Consider the following 16039-nt stretch of genomic DNA (forward strand, 5'->3'; position numbering starts at 1 on the left):
TTTTATTTGAAAATATCAGATTTAATAGAAAATATCACATTGTAAATAAGCCCATCGATCCACTAGCCTAAGACAGAATGACAGCACGATCACGTATAAAAGCTAAAGACAGAACACCAGGTACCAAACACAGCACTCAAGGAGAGGCCTGAGCCGGTCTCTGAAAGATCTTTCCCAGAAATAGAGGAAGCAGCAGCTTCAAACAGGCACAGAGATAGGGAGGGGAAGGCAGCATCCACTCCACGAAGGCTTAAGAGAGTCGAAAGGCAGAGCAATGAACTCATTTTGTGAACACTGGGTGAAGGATAAAGGGGCAAAACTGTTGTGCTTCCTGGTGTTCTGGGAACACGAGAACACGCCACAGGAACCTGAGAGGGCTGAAAGGGCAAGGTATTTTAAGTGAGGAAAGGCTATTATTAGGCGCCTTTAGAAGCATTTGGTATGTTGTCTTGGCACTCAGCTCTCAGGGAAGCAGGAGAACATGTCACTTGTGTTGTGACTAAACTTAGGCCGAAGCGAGCTGCTTGCCCTGGCCCCCATCTCCTTAGCTGGGCACACTGACATGGTGCCCAGGGAGACCTTGGAACAGAAACATGGGCTCTGCTGGGAAGAGGGTTTCCGCCTTCCTTCCATGCTGGAGGGTCCCCGAGGGAAGGAAGTGTGACGTGGCCATGCCCCTTGAGGCTCTGAGTTTATCAGCAAAAGCCTTCTCTTTAGCCCGGGCCACCCAGATTCTCCCCCAAGGAATCCTCCGAGTTCACGGAAAGGCCAACTGTGAGAGCAGAGAAAAACAAGAAGGGAAAGAAAGAAATCCTTTTCTTTCTTGCCACGGCACTTGGAACTGAACATAAGGTTGAGAATTTGTTCCTTCATCTGGAGTAGTGATCCTCAAATAGCAGACCTGCTCAAGAGGGGCTTTCAGAGCCTCTCCAGAGAGGTCTGGCCCGTATACACAGGTCCCTTTCCCACCACCCCCCCAAATTGAGAATCAGTATACAAATGATAGAAATTCCTGTTGGGAGTGTGCTGTATGTGAGAACAGTGCCAGAGGGAGAACCAAAGCTAAAAACCCTAATTTCTGTAGGGCAGACATCAAAAATTATGGAGTACATTTTTCAGAGACTTTTTTTTCTGATTAAGTTAGAAAACAAGTCATTCTCCCTGTCCCTAAACTCTGACGACTAGGCTCCATGCTGCAGGGCCAAGAACAATTTGTATGCCCGTTCGTCTGGAGTAACCATACTGCGTGAGAGAAATACAACTGTGTCCTCCTAAAGGCAATCACCAGAAATGCCTTGCCTGTCCTGAGGACATCCTTGATGCTAGGGTGAGCACAGGCTAATCACCATACGGTTTCTCAGGAGACTGGTTGTTCTCTGTTTCTTTCTCTTTGATGCTGTACAAGGGGTCCACCAACTTGTTATGAACAAGCATTAAGCCTGTGAAAAGTTAAAAATGAAAAGCAGTTAAGGCAGGTAGAAGCCAAGTTCCACCATTATGAACAGTCATATCCAAGAGCTCTCAAATTTTTCCTCTTCCTGAAAATTACCTTTTTTCTATGGCTCCAAATGACAAAAACCCTAGAGTGGGAAAAGAACTTGTTATTTCCAAAGAATGCTAGAATCCACAGGACTTTTAAATCCAGTCTCTGGGGGTGTTGGCCATTCAAAGGTTAATCTTTTTTTTTTTTTTTTTTTTTCAGTTCAAACTCATTTCCCTTTTATTAAAGTCCAAGTTACCATTACATGGTTTGGTACTCAATAAAGGAAAACTTGTTCAAATAAGGTAATACGTTATCAGTAATTCCAGGTGACTGTCTATAATCAAGTAGCATTATGAATAAATCCTTGAGAAGCCATCCATGGGGTTTACACTTTGTCAAGGCCCAATTCCCCTGGAGTGGAGACTCCCAGTTCATTTAAAGTTGGCCTAAGTTCCTGGATGACATAGGGGTAGATTTCCTTATGAGGTCCTGCTTTGTCCTTAACAACCTCTAGGATGCGAACTGCACTAGCAAAATCATTTAACCATCTGTATGCCTGCAAAGCAGCATCAATGATTTTAGGTTCTGGAGTATAGCCAACAAGCGTGTTCATCCCTTTACACAATTCCCAGGCGTCAATACCTGGCTTGTTGAAGTATGTCACCCGGTGAGCATCAAACTCCCCATCTGTTTCATGCGACCCCCTGGGAGTAGCAGCGAACTGACTGGACAGCGGCAGTGGAGCCGGGACCTGGACCTGGGTATGGGAGGCCTCTGGGGCTGGCATCGGGGGCTGGGGCTGCTGCTACAGGGCAACGGTGGGGAGCGGTACAGAGAGTGACGTGACCGCTGTGATGGCACGCAGTCTCAAAGGTTAATCTTTTAACCAAAGAATAAATTCCCAATATGCCTGCTTAGTAGATGAGGGTTTTCACATAAGTTTGTTTAAAGCAGTGTGTCCTTTTTAAAGTGGAAGAGAAAAAGATCCTCCTAAGAATTCAGTGGACTACCTAGAAGGAAAGGCCTGCAGAAGACCTTGAAAGATTAAAACACCCTGAGGCTCAATATCATTGCCAAGAGATCACCACATTGCCCTTGGACGACAACTTTTCATTTCACTGGGTTTTTTGCCTCCTCAGAACAAAGAGGCTTCCAGAAACAGACCCTTGCAGTCATGGATGGAAGAGCATTGACTGTATTCTGAGATCCTAAGGTTTCATTTTTGTTAAAATCAGAGTTGTCTATGAAAGTGGACAGAGCAAGAAAACTAGATCCACTCCTCACACCTGGCACACCCTAAACTTGGCCACCAACTCCCAGCCCCAGCCCTCCCCTCACCTTTGAAATACTTGACAGTTTTCACTTTCAGCTCTAGGGTGGCATCCTCATCACACACAAACACCGTGCGGGGATGCTGCTGGAAGGCAGATACGGTCCACATGTGGCTCACGCCCTCCTCGATGGCCTTGTACAGAGCAAATGCCTTGTGAGCACCTGTGATGAGGATCATCACCTGGGGATCAGAAAACAAGTCTGTGATGGAGGAGAATGAGCAGTGGAACCCAGAGTCCAGAAACCTGAATTCTGGCCCAGTCTCCCCAAACAGCTGTAAGAATCATTGTTTTTAATATACCATTTTAAATTGTTAGCCTGAACCACACTGTGCTCCCTGCTGTATGTGCCTGATCACACAAATAACCTAAGGCAGGGGCATCATTATCCCCATGTTCTAGGACGAGGAAAAGGGCTCCAGGAGATTTAAGTCCCTTGCTCCAGGTCATTTCTGACCCAAAGGCCACCACTTGATGGTGCCTCCTGATACCTTTGATGACGACTATGAATAAACATGCAAGACAGAGGCCCACACCCCTTATCCCAATGGTTGTGACAGTGGGTCCCAAGGGGTCCTAGGCTGGCTGAGTTTTCACAAGCACAGTCTGAATAAGAGGGGTCCCGATCTGCCCCATCTACAAAGGGCCATGGAAGTGATGGTAATAATTATGCGTGTGGCTGCTAAGGTTGAAGCCCAGAAAGGCTGCCCCTCAATCTAGTCACTTTCAATTCCGGGTATTAGACTGACTAATAGCACTTGGGGTGATTCTTTTTGTTCAAATAAAACAAAGGCACAGCCTCCCCTCAACAGTTCAAATATCAAGAACAGAAGTGCTGGAAAGTGTAAAGAACTCTGCTCTCTAGATTTCCTTTCATTATAATTCCACTGTACCATGGACTTGTGAACAGGATTTACTGTTCCTCTCTCATAAGAAATGAAAACAGAGGCACAGAGAGATTGTGACTCTTCATTCAGGACCCCAGAACTCCTGATTTCCAGACCCAGGTCCTTTCTCAGATCATAATACCGTCACGTGACAGGGAGGGCCCTCAAACCCTTGCAGGTTTATAAGCTGCAAGGCCAAAAATAGCAGGGTGACCTCCTAGGTACTGAGTCAAGGTTACCCAAGAGAAAGTGGGTGATATCACTCATTTCACAAGAGTTCACTCGAAACAGGGAGCCCTTTTCACTGATGTAGATGTTTGTTAGGCAAAGAAACTTGAAGCTAAAATGTGTAGCTGCTTCCCACTGAATATACCCCTGAAAGGAAGAGAAAATGTTTTTAAAATTCTAATGAAAGACAGTAAAGAAATTGGAACCACCAAAAATTCAAACGATACTCCACTTTCTAGGGAAAAACGCACTGAACCGAGTTCAAATCACACTTCCCCACATTAATGAATCCCCGAACACAGGCCTAGAACCACAACTATCCTGGGGTGGCAGGGGGAGCTCTCTTCGAACAGTGACCTCCACCAACTGCAGGGAACCAGCAGTCCCTCTCAGTACCCGGGCAGGTGCAAATTCATATTCTGACATCAGTAGGGCCAGGCTCCTTTCTGCCTGGGAGAAGCTAGGCAGGCAGAGGCGGGGGAGCCTGCAGCCTTTTGTAAGTAGGTAGTGCTGAAAAGGGTTCCCTCACACTGAGAACAATGGTTGCCTCCAAAGAGGAAGGGGGAGCAGTGATGGGATCAGTTAGGATTTTAGCCTTATTTGTAAGGTCTTCATTTTTAATAACTGTACCCAGGTGGTACCCTGTATAGTTAACAACAAAAAGGCCAGTTCACCACCCCACCCCCCAGGAAGGCCTGTGGACCCCTTGGGCCCTTACCTCTCTAGCATCCATGAGAGTGCCCACACCCACCGTCAGGGCCATGGTGGGCACCTTGGTGAGGTCACCATCGAAGAACCTAGCATTGGCCAGGATGGTGTCCATGGCCAGAGTCTTCACACGGGTCCTGGACACCAGACTGGAGCCCGGCTCATTGAAGGCGATGTGTCCATCGGGGCCGATGCCTGCCCAGGAGAAACAATGAGGACAGGCCTGTCAGTCCCAGGGATCCAAGATTTCAAGAATGGACAATCTATTTTTCCCCACCTGGGGTCTAAAAAAATCCTTGAAATCATATCTCTTTTCCCATTCACCCTGGGCAGGTACACCTTAAGCATAAGATCTTCCCCTCTTCCCACCTCCTGGCATTTCTGTTTGAGGCTCACACAGACGTCGTGGCCTCACTACCACCCTCAGAAAGCTAAGTAAGCAGCACTCCAAATAGCTTCTGCTTCGCAAGATCACTGACGGGTAACTTCTCTCCTTCCCAGTAGTCAGGGGTCCTGTTGCTGAGATAGAGTTACAGCAAATAAAAAATGGCCTGGTCAGGGGTTGCAAAGTTTATAAAATCTCAGAACATGAGTGCTGAGAACATTAGCCTCTTCCTCCCTGCCTTGAAGTAAAGAAGAGTTAAATCTACAGCAGTAAAAGTCCCAACTTACACCCCCATGGGTGAATCCGGAGGTGGCGACAGACGGTAATGGAAGAGGGCAGCCCAGGGTAGGAACAAACCTCAAATTGAGAAGGGGCCACCCTAGATTCTTCCTTTCTTTCCACTGTTGCGGCTGACCCCGGGGAAGTCATCAAACTTCTCTGGTGGTCAAATGGCTAAGCTACAGTGGTGCGGGGGCCAAGTTGCAATCTTCTGGAACTACACAGAGTCTTTGCTCTGAACTGTTTAGGTAAGTCCCATGGACTGATCCATACAAAACCTTAAGACTAGGGAATAGAATCTGAGAGTCCAAATCCAGACGTCTCACTTTACCAACAAGGCACTGAAGTGCGGATCACACAGTCACTGAGCAGCACAGCTAAGGTGAGGGCTCCTACTCCAGGGTCTTCCCTGACTCAGGGTGATAAATAATCGCTACTGTTTCAGTGCAGTGAGGAAGCTGCAGTGGGACAGGCATGGGTCTCGTCCCGTTCCCACATGTCCTCACCACCCTGGACCTGCCCTGGACACGTGCTGCAGAGTGTCAAGCTCACCTCCAACGAACAGCTCGATCCCTCCCGCGGCTTTGATCTTCTCTTCAAAGGCGTCACACTCGGCCTGCAGGTCAGGTGCGTTCCCGTCCAGGATGTGGGTGTTTTCTGGGCAGATGTCAATGTGCTTGAAGAAGTTGTTCCACATGAAGGAATGGTAACTCTCCGGGTGGTCTCGAGGAAGGCCTGTGGGGCCATGGCTACACTAAGTCATTCCCAGGCTGGGCCACAGCTCTCATTCCAAAGAGGATGCCAGGATACCCCCAGACCTTCACAGACTCCTTCAGGGAAATGCTCATCAGGGAGCCCTGGGCACCGCCCCTCTGGCCCTGAGACAGTTAGGATAGTCTGAGCTGGTCTCCCTGTGTCCACCCTCCACCACTGCTGTGACGACAGGACTGGGCCAAGGTAGCTACACACCAGGAACCTGAGAAATCCCCTCATCTGGATCTCCTTTTTACAAAAGAGTAATTGTAGGCTGGAGGCCAGGGCCACTCTGGGCTTTTGGAGGTGGCCTAGCAACCTGGGAGTGGGGCTTGGCCCATTTGGGAAAGGAAGTAAGCATGCCCCTTCCCCCGTGCCTCCCACCTCACCATTCACCCACAGTTATACCCCGCTCAGCCTGAACCCCAACTTCAATGCCAGGTGCTTGGACAGAATTATCTCAGGGCTTCACAAAATGTTTTTTAGCCAAGAAAAAGAATGTTTAAGGTGGATGTTTAATGTCAGCCTTACAAAGGAACGAGATTCTGACACTACAACATGGATGACCCTTCAGGACATTTTGTTGAGTGAAATAAGCCAGTCACAAAAAAGACATTTACTCTATGATTCCACTTATATAAGATAGCTAGAGTAGTGAGACTCACAGAAACAGTAAAATGGTGGTTGCTAGGGGTTGGGTATGTGGGAAATGGGTAGTTGGTGTTTAATGGGTAGAGTTTCAGTTTTGCAAGATGAAAAGAGTTCTGGGGGATGGCTGCACAACAGTGTGACTAAACGCTGCTGAACTGTGCATATAAAAATGGCTAAGATGGTGAATTTTGTGGATTTTACCACAAGTGAAAAAAAAGATGTTTAAAAAGAAGCCAAATGAAATGATGACCTGGCAGGGGGTGGGGGTGGGGCGGGTACAGAAGACCAAGGTGTAGCTTTTCAGCTTTGGAAGGGACACCAGTGTCCGTTCCTCTCCCAGTGTACCTCGCAGGAAGGGGAGCTGGAGGATGAACACTGGAGAGAAAGACAGGACACGGACACTGAGGGACACACCCCAGCCACGATCCCATTTGTAATTACTGGCTCCAGAAAGAAATGGCATGGAGTTGGGGAAGAGGCAGACAAGAAGGAGATACTCATTTAATATGTATTTAAAATGCTTGCTCTGGGGTTGCCTTGGTGTCTCAGTCGGTTAAGCGTCCGACTTTAGCTCAGGTCATGATCCCGCAGTTCATGAGTTCGAGCCCCACATCAGACTCTGTGCTGACAGCTCAGAGTCTGGAGCCTGCCTTGGATTCTGTGTCTCCTTCTCTGCCCCTCCCCTGCTCACGTGCTCCCTCTGTCTCTCTCTCAAAAATAACATAAAAAAAAAAAAATGCTTGCTCTGTCCAAGAGGCTTCCATATCTGTTTGATCACTTACTGCTTACAAGCTAGGAAGTCAGCTTTTATAGCTGAGTACACCAAGGCCTGGAAGAGACAGGTATTGCTAATTAAGCTTATCCCTAAACATCACCGGCTCCCTGGGACTTCCCTATTCTTCTCCTGGGCTGAGCCTGAAAGGGGAGGAGTACAATTCTCCTGGAATCAGGAAAGACCTTGAAAGAGACAGACTCACCCACATACTCATCCATGTTGAAAGTCTTCACATATTTGAAGGACAGGTCTCCATTCTTATAATACTCAATCAGCTTCTTATAGCAGCCAATTGGGGTGCTCCCTGTAAGAGAGGCCACAGCCATGAATCCCCTTTAACTCCCAGCTCCTGAAGATGTCCAGCTGGGCATCTCAGATCTATCAGATCTGAGAGAACATGTCAGATATGGAGTCCTATCCCAATGCTCCAATCCTAACTGCTCTGAATGCCTACTTCCCCACTAAACTGTAAGCTCAAGGAGGGCAGGGCCGTGTCTGTCCCGTTCACTGCTGAATCCCAGTGCTCAGGACACGGCTGACTGAAATGACCATGATGAGTAACCTGAGTGAACATCACCTTACTTACTGACACGATATTCCCTGAGCAACTAGCATGTGAGGCAGGGGGCCACGTGACGAGAACACAGGAGCAGGAGACACAGCAGCCGCTTTGGAGGAGCTCACCCTGTAGAACTGGGAACATGAAACAGTAGTGTCACCTATGATCAGGGTAAGTCTGTAGGTTCACAGAAGACTTCCCTGAGGAGCAGCAAACTCCTGCGAGTTGAGGGTCATTAAAAAGTCAATGTCATAAAGCACGTGAAAAAGGCAGGACTTCCATAGATTAAAAAAGTAAATATTCATGAAGTCTGGATACAGGCTTATTGGGGGGAAAACTATAAAACATAAATGTGGATGATGTGGAAAGAAATGTTACTATAGTCTGTATATCAGATGATATTATGGAAGGATTTTTAATAGGGATAATAGCATTGTAGTTATGTAAGAGAATGTCCTTATTCTGAGGAGATACATGCCAAAAGATTTAAAGGTAAAGTGTCAGGAGGTTGGGAACTTACTTTCAAGTGGCTCATAAAAAAGTGTGTGTGTGTGTGTGTGTGTGTGTGTGTGTGTGTGTGTGTGTAGAGAGAGAGAGAGAGAACATGAGACAGAAGAGAAGAAGGAAACTGTGGCAAATTTTAACAACTGGTGAGCCCAGGAAAATGGTACTACACTATTCTTTAAGCTTTTGTGAATATTTGAAATTCTTAAAAATAAGATGATGAAAAGAAAAATGACCCACCCAAATCAGATCACTCTTTTCACAAACTACTTATGGCTTCACATTTCACTGAGTAATAATCCTAACAAAATATGTACATAATTTGGCCCCTGGTTACCTCTCTCACCCTTACTGATCCTGCTCCTTGCAATGCCACCTCAGGGCTTTTGCACATACTGTTCCCTTTGCCAGCAGTGCTCTCCCTTCAGATATTTGCATAACTCTCACTTCTTCTGGCCTTTACTCAAACATCACTTTCTCAGATGGACCTTCCCCACCACCATATCTGATATTGCAAACCCCCACCCCTGTCTAGATACACCCTAACCCCTTTCACTGTTTCATTTTTCTCATTCACTCATCACCATCTAACATACTTTATTTGTCGACTTATTATTATCTGTCTCTCCTACTACACTTAAAGATTTAGGAAGGAAGGAATTTGTTTCTTTGTTGTTGTATCACCAGTGCCTAGAACAGCTTGGCATACAGCGGGCGTTCAATAAATAACCTGTTGAATGAACGAAAGTTCCCTCCCTGCCCCCATAATCAATCTGTCCCTGTGACATGGCCTCAGCCATGCCTGAGCCACACAGCTTCTCTATCCTTCCTCTGAGCTTCATCATGTGCATTTTCCAAATTTCTAGCTTTCCCATCAATTCTGTGAGCTCCCCAATATCTAACCAATAAATTCCTTTTCTGCTGGAGTTAGCTAGAGTTGGTTTATTTGGTTTCCACCAATTAAAGATGTTTTCACCTTTTAGATGTTTCACCTAAAAGAAGGGATGTTCCAAGGAACCCTTATATGGACATGCCATGCTGGTTCAAGCAGGACAGGAAGGAGCCAGGTCTTGGAAGGCCCTGAATGCCACACTGAGGAGGCGGGATCTGATTATGCAGGTGATGGGGAATTAGGGAGGGATTTCAGCAGCAGACTCTGACCTAGAATAGCTCTAGTTACAAAACAGGATGTTAGTGCAGCCCCCACAGGGACTGAGACCTTGGTGGTTTTCCAGGTACGTGTAGATACTGCTCCCACAAACCTCTAGTGCACAGGTCAGCAAACTTCACACTACAGGCCCAAACTAGCCTGCTCCCTCTTTTTGTGCAGCTCATCAGTGAAGAATGGCTTATAAATATCAAAAGAATATTACTTTGTGACATATGAGAATTATATAAATTCAAACTTCAATGTCCATAGATAAAGCTTTATTGGTGGACGGCCATGCACATTCATCTATGTACTGTCTGCAGCTGCTTTTGAGCTACAAGGACAGTGAAATAGTTGCAACAGAGGCTATATGGCCAGTGAAGTGTAAAATATTGACTAGGTGACCATTTACAGAAAAGGTGTGAAGGTCCCTGCTCTAGTGGATGGGACAGTGAGGGGCAGATCCACCCAAACTTAGAAAGAAAGAATCAGGACATTTGCCTTAAGGAGCTGAGGTCAAAATATCCTCCCATAAAGGCAACATTCTGATTTTTTCCATAGGAAACTGGGACGTTTATGGAGGTTCCTCAAAAAATTAAAAATAGAACTACCCTACGACCCAGCAGTTGCACTACTAGGTATTTATCCAAAGGATACAGTTAAACTGTGTTGAAGGGGCACATGTACCCCAAGGTTTACAGCAGCACTATCAACAATAGCCATAGTATGGAAAGAGCCCAAATGTCCATCAATGTGTGTATATATATATGTATGTGTGTGTGTGTGTGTGTGTATACATATATATATACATACATATACATATATATACATACATATATATACATATATATATACATATATATATACATATATATACACATATATACATATATATATATACACACACATATATATACATATATATATACACAATGGAGTATTATTCGGCAATCAAAAAGAATGAAATCTTGCCATCTGCAACAACATGAATGGAACTAGACTATATTATGCTAAGTGAAATTAGAGAAAAACAAACATATGACTTCACTCATATGTGGAATTTCAGCTACAAAACAGATGAACATAAGGGAATGGAAGCAAAAATAATATAAAAATAGGGATGGGGACAAAACATAAGAGACTCTTAAATGTAGAGAACTGAGGGTTGCTGGAGGGGTTGTGGGCAGGGGGATGGGTTAAATGGGCAAAGGGCATTAAGGAGGACACTTGTTGGGATGACCACTGGGTGTTTATACGTAGGGGATGAATCACTGGATTCTATTCCTGAAATCATTAGTGCACTATATGCTAACTAACTTGGATGTACATTAAAAATGAATGAATGAATGAATGAATGAAGAAACTGGGACTGTTTTTCACTTAGGTCCTGTGTTTAATTAATTATAGAAAATGCTTTGAGTGGACTATCTTCTCAATTCTCCCAAGGATAATGCTCAGCTAGTAGCACTTTAGATGCACAAAAATTCATTCATTACATAAAATGTATGCCTGAAGACATTACGACTCAGTTCTGTTAAGGACTTCTGGTGGGAAGACTTAGAATGGAGTCTAAAAATCAGGTTATTCCTGCCTAACCAGGATCCCTTCTATACCAGAACTCTTTAGGAGAAGGCAGCAACTAAACCAGACCATAAAGGAAACTGTCCTCTGTTTTGCATGTCCAGGAAACAAGGTTGTTCACTCATAGCACCAGCACCTCAGAGCCCTCCTTCAAAGTCTCTTGGCTTAATGAGCCCATGAACCTGGTCCCTTAAAAACCCCAGATGCTCACTCTCTCCCCCTGCCTCCAGTCCATGGCACCTTCTCTATCCCACAACGCACCAGTGGGAAGTCCCAGGGTGAAGTACTGGTCTGGCCCTGGGTTAAACTGGATGATGCGATTCCTGATGTACTTGGCTGCCCACTCGCTGGCCTGAGAATAATGGTCCAGGATGATGAGCTTCATCTTGTCCTGTAGGGGACAGGTGACAAAAGGAATCAGTGGTAAGGGACAGGAATAAAGGGAGGGATGCAGGTGGCTGGGGAGAGGGGAGAAGCCCTTCTCACCCAGCAACACCCTCTGCCTAGGCTGATGAGCCAGGAAGAGGAAAAGATCCCAACTTTCAGCTCACAGAGGAATAGGCTGGGCCAAGTGCCTCCACCACCCACCAGGAGGCACTGCTGTGAGACAGACCTGGGTTCTAATCTCCGTTCCTCCATTTACCAACGGCAGAACCTTAGTCAAAGGACTCAAGATCTTCGAGACTGTTTCCTCAGGCATGAAAATGGGGACAGTACCTCCCTGACAGATTTCACGATGGTGAATATTAAATAAGGATGCATGTAAACCATAGTGTTTAATATGTTGGCAATTACTTTGTAGCTCGACCCAGCCCTCTTTCCCGACCCCTCTTCCCCCATCCGCTGGATATTTTGTACCTACAGCCTCTTCCTCAATAAACAGAGGTGTAGTGGTATACTGGGACGCTAGAGCAGGTGAGATCCACGGGTTTTGCCTGTAGAGGTGTGTTCTCTTATCAGTGCTGGAGTGGGTGCTCCCACCGGCCTGGCTTGCTTTGTGGACCCTCAGTTTCCCCCACAGCGTATGGGGGAAAATGTAACCGCTCCGCAAGGAGGGCGTCTGCTACGCTCTCACTGCGGTCAGTTAGAGTGAGAGGCGGAAGTGTCTGGATCAGCCATCCAAAGGATACGGGTGTGCCTTTCCGACCCCGATGGCGATCCCATCGCCCCTCCGGCCCTGCATGGGGAAGGGATCCCAGCAGCTCGCTGGCTCACGGTCCCCGGGGACCAGAGGCAGGGGCAACGCTCGGGCCCCGCCCGCGCCCACCCGCGAGGAGGGTCCCCGCCAGCCCGGTACCCACTTACTCCGACACCTCCCGCGGCGGCTGCAGCAACTGTGCTGGCGGCCCCGCCCCGCTCGGGTCACGTGGCACCGGGTCACGCGGAGCAGCTCTCAGCCGGAGGGGCTGACTCGTCCGGGTGATTGCGGGGCCCTGGCTCCCGGTGGACTGTGCCCTGACTGGGGCCAGCCACCCTTTCATCTCCGCTCCAGGGACGCGCAGGGCTGGGAACAGCCGTGGGAGGCGAGACTTGGAGACTGGGTTCGTGCAGGAGTCCGGGGACTTGGGGGCCTCAGGTGACTCCCAGGAATGCAGTGCTTGGCCTGGGGTTGGGGCCTGAGTTTTAGTGCTGGGGAAGGGTGGGGGCAGGAAGAGCAGAATCGCTTCCTTCGAGTCTCCTAGAGTTGGGCCTAGCTCTGCCTTCAGGTTAACTTTTAGATGTCATGGTTTTACCTAGATATTACAACCTCTTTGCTTTAAATATAATTGGATTTTTCTTGCTTTGTTTTTAAAGCTTAATCTTTACAGCAATCTTTACAGAGAAAAGGGAAGGCCCCTGGTCTTCCCAGGTCTCCACCTCAAGGTAACATTGCTAACAAAAATGATATGAAAACAGGGAGGGGGACAAAACATAAGAGACCCTTAAATACAGAGGACAAACAGAGGGTTGCTGGAGGGGTTGTTGGGGTGCGGATGGGCTAAATGGCTAAAGGGCATTAAGGAATCCACTCCTGAAACCATTGTTGCACTATATGCTAACTAACTTGGATGTAAAAAAAAAAAAAAAAAAAAAAAAGATAACATTGCTAACAGTTTTAGACTACATTTCCAAATTGTTTTTCCTTGAATGTTTTTCTATTTTACAGAAATGGGAACACACCACACAATGAGCTAGGTGGCCACATTCTGCAGTTCCCGTCATTGGGCTCACGGCTCCCCGTGGGCCCATCTGCAGCCCCAGGCCAGCTTGATAGAGGTGGTGTTAGTCTGGTGAGGCCCTGATGAGAAGGAGTGGTGGAGCTAATTTGCAGGGGGGAAAAATGCAGTCAGAAATCTTATTTCCACATGAGGACCGTAGATGTTTCACAACCCCAGTCTCCAAATGCATCAGATAAATGGGGGAGGGGGGGTGCTCATCAGCAGCTGCCTTCGGGTCTGTCCAGGAAGAATGACTTCATGTGACTGGGTCTGTCCAGGAAGAATGACTTCATGTGACTTTAAGCGGGCCTGTCCCTTCCACCCCAATCCCCATTACCTTTTTGTAGGGAACCAGTTCCAGGTCCATGTCAAGGCTGGCAGCTCTGGAATCAGCTTAGGGACAGATCAGAAAGATCTGGTAGTCAATTCCCAGTTCTTGAGTGAGTGACTCAAAGGACTCAACCTCTCCAGCTCTGAATTTTCTCTTCTGGAACAAGGGGTTTGAGTGGGATTAGTAACATTGACCTTATGTATTTGTTGGAAGTATTCGATGATACAGTAGTATAGCTTGGCTTTCATGGCCAGCCATCATTACCCCTTATTTCCTCCCACCTTCCTTACAGCCCACTCTCCACCCTCCAAATGTTCTCTGCCCTAACCTCCTGCCCCCTCATGTTCCTCCCACTGCATGCCTGGGGTTCATCTTACCCACACCCTGCCTTCCGTCCTCTTGTAGAACCAAAATGGGCTAATTAAAAGAATTGTGGATTCACCCATAGAGTGGAACATTCTGCAGCTCTCCTGTGACAGATGTTTTTCTACTCTTTCTTTGCCCCTGTTCCGAGTAAACATCTGGCCCCCAGGCCCAGAAAATCCTGCTGGGTCCCCAGGGTTCATACTAGTTTTGTGAAGCTGGCCCTGCCCTTTGGCCTAAGATCTAATCAATTAGAGAGCTCCATGCCCCTGGCCATGATTGATTCAGGGCTAGGCAGACCGGGAAGATACTAACCCAAGGGCGGCTCACAGGCTCCCTTCTCCTTTGTGGCTTCCCACTGTGGCCGCTGGAAAGTTAACTACTCTCCCAGCTCCTCAGCCAGGATGTGGCCCGGTAACCTAGTTCGGGACAATGAAGTAAAAAGATGGCTCTAGGAAGTTACTTTACTTTCAGAGAAAAGTGACATGCTTGCCAAACAGTCTCTGTTCCTTGCCTTTTCTTCTTGCCGTGAAGGCAGATGTGATGCCTGGAGCTGGAAAAGCCATGTTATAACCATGAGGCAATAAGTGTAAGGATAGAGTGAGGGCCAGAAAGAACTTCTTAATATTTGACCAATGCTGGGACTCATGCTTCTGGACTTCTCCTAAGTAAATAACAAATATCCTTATGGTTTAAACTTTAAGTCACTGTTAGAGTTTTCTGTGACTTGAAATTGAAGACATGACTCATTGTTACAGCAGATGACTCAGGTCTTCCTTGGGGTTTATGCTGGTATTTTGAGGATATACATTTGGGGGAGCTGTAAAATCCAGGAAAGCTTAGAACTGCCAATGAGAAAAGTAGAACCATCTAAAACAGATACCGACCCCTGATGACATCATTTGAGCCATGTCTGAAGCCAGATATATCGTTAAGTTCAATAACCGGGTGAATGGATGAGTGAAAACATAGGTAATTTTTTTTTTGTTTGTTTGTTTACCATGAGACTAGTTAGAGGAAATTCTGGAAGGATACTTATCTATTGCTGCACAATAGATTATCCCAAAACTCAATGACTAAAAACAGTAAGTTCAGTAAGGGCGACAAAGAAATGTGCTGTCAAGCCACGAAAAGACCTGAAAGGAAACTCAAGTGTGTTATCACTAAGTGAGAGAAGCCAGTCTGAATAGGCTATGTCTACTGTAATATTCCAAACGTGTAACATTGTGGAAAAGGCAAAACTAGAGAGATGGTAAAACAAAACAAAAACAAAAAAAAAATCAGTGGTTGCCAGCAGTTAGGGAGGAGGAAGGAATGAATAAGTGGAGCACAGAGAACTCTTAGGGCAGTGAAACCATTCTGTAAGATTCTATAATGGTAGATACAGGTCTCTATACATGTGTCTAAATCTATGGAATGTGCAAGAATGAGCCCCTATGAAAACTATAGGCTTTGGCGGATTACAATGAATAAGTGTAAGTTCATCGGTTCCAACAAACGTACCACTCTGGCGGGAGATGGTGATAACCAGGGAAGATGTGCATGTGTAGGCACAGGAGGTATATGGGCATTCTCTGTACCTTCTCTTTTTTTTAACATTTATTTATTTTTGAGAGAGAGTGTGTGTGTGAGTGGGAGAGCTTCAGAGTGAGAGAAGGGCAGAGGATCCGAGGCAGGCTCTGCGCTGACAGCATAGAGCCCAGTGTGGGGCTGGAACCCACAAACCGTGAGACCGTGACCTGAGTCAAAATAGGAAGCTTAACTGACAGAGCCCCCTGGGTGCCCCTGTACCTTCCTTTCAATTTTGCTGTGAACCTAAAACTGCTCTGAAGAATCCTTTTAAAAACATGTATTTTTAATCATCTCTCATGAT

General features: G+C 46.6%; 3 protein-coding genes across 10 annotated transcripts in view; 1 reads left to right on the forward strand and 2 right to left on the reverse strand.

The window, feature by feature from the left end:
* On the reverse strand, window positions 1–12714 carry GNPDA1 (glucosamine-6-phosphate deaminase 1). 3 transcript variants are annotated; one of them, XM_003980870.6, is made up of 7 exons: window positions 12580–12714; window positions 11536–11665; window positions 7683–7784; window positions 5854–6036; window positions 4648–4832; window positions 2822–2996; window positions 1–1439 (listed from the first exon to the last, which is right to left on the reverse strand). In XM_003980870.6, the coding sequence occupies exons 2-7, from the start codon at window positions 11657–11659 to the stop codon at window positions 1339–1341; spliced, it is 870 nt and encodes a 289-aa protein (XP_003980919.1). In that variant the 5' UTR covers window positions 11660–11665; window positions 12580–12714; the 3' UTR covers window positions 1–1338. The 3 variants fall into 3 exon arrangements, with proteins under 3 accessions (XP_003980919.1, XP_019689345.1, XP_006927743.1); XM_019833786.3 differs by lacking the exon at window positions 12580–12714 and adding an exon at window positions 12137–12269; XM_006927681.5 differs by lacking the exon at window positions 12580–12714 and adding an exon at window positions 12133–12266.
* LOC123386183 (cytochrome c oxidase subunit 5A, mitochondrial-like) lies at window positions 1448–2813 on the reverse strand. Its single transcript, XM_045060396.1, has one exon. It carries the CDS (start codon window positions 2268–2270, stop codon window positions 1869–1871), a length of 402 nt encoding a protein of 133 aa, XP_044916331.1. The 5' UTR covers window positions 2271–2813; the 3' UTR covers window positions 1448–1868.
* LOC109502329 overlaps window positions 12426–16039 on the forward strand; it is a 17613-nt gene continuing 13999 nt past the window's right edge. For 5 of the 6 annotated variants that reach the window (XM_045060380.1, XM_045060382.1, XM_045060368.1 and 2 more), the window contains exons 1-3: window positions 12426–12850; window positions 13069–13137; window positions 13421–13544. In XM_045060380.1, the coding sequence (XP_044916315.1) occupies window positions 12426–12850; window positions 13069–13137; window positions 13421–13544 (618 nt within the window). The remainder of the gene's footprint in view (window positions 12851–13068; window positions 13138–13420; window positions 13545–16039) is intronic. The other variant, XR_006599925.1, reaches the window with a different exon arrangement.

Source organism: Felis catus, chromosome A1 (genome assembly GCF_018350175.1).
Source record: "Felis catus isolate Fca126 chromosome A1, F.catus_Fca126_mat1.0, whole genome shotgun sequence".
In the NCBI taxonomy this organism is placed as follows: Eukaryota; Metazoa; Chordata; class Mammalia; order Carnivora; family Felidae; genus Felis; species Felis catus.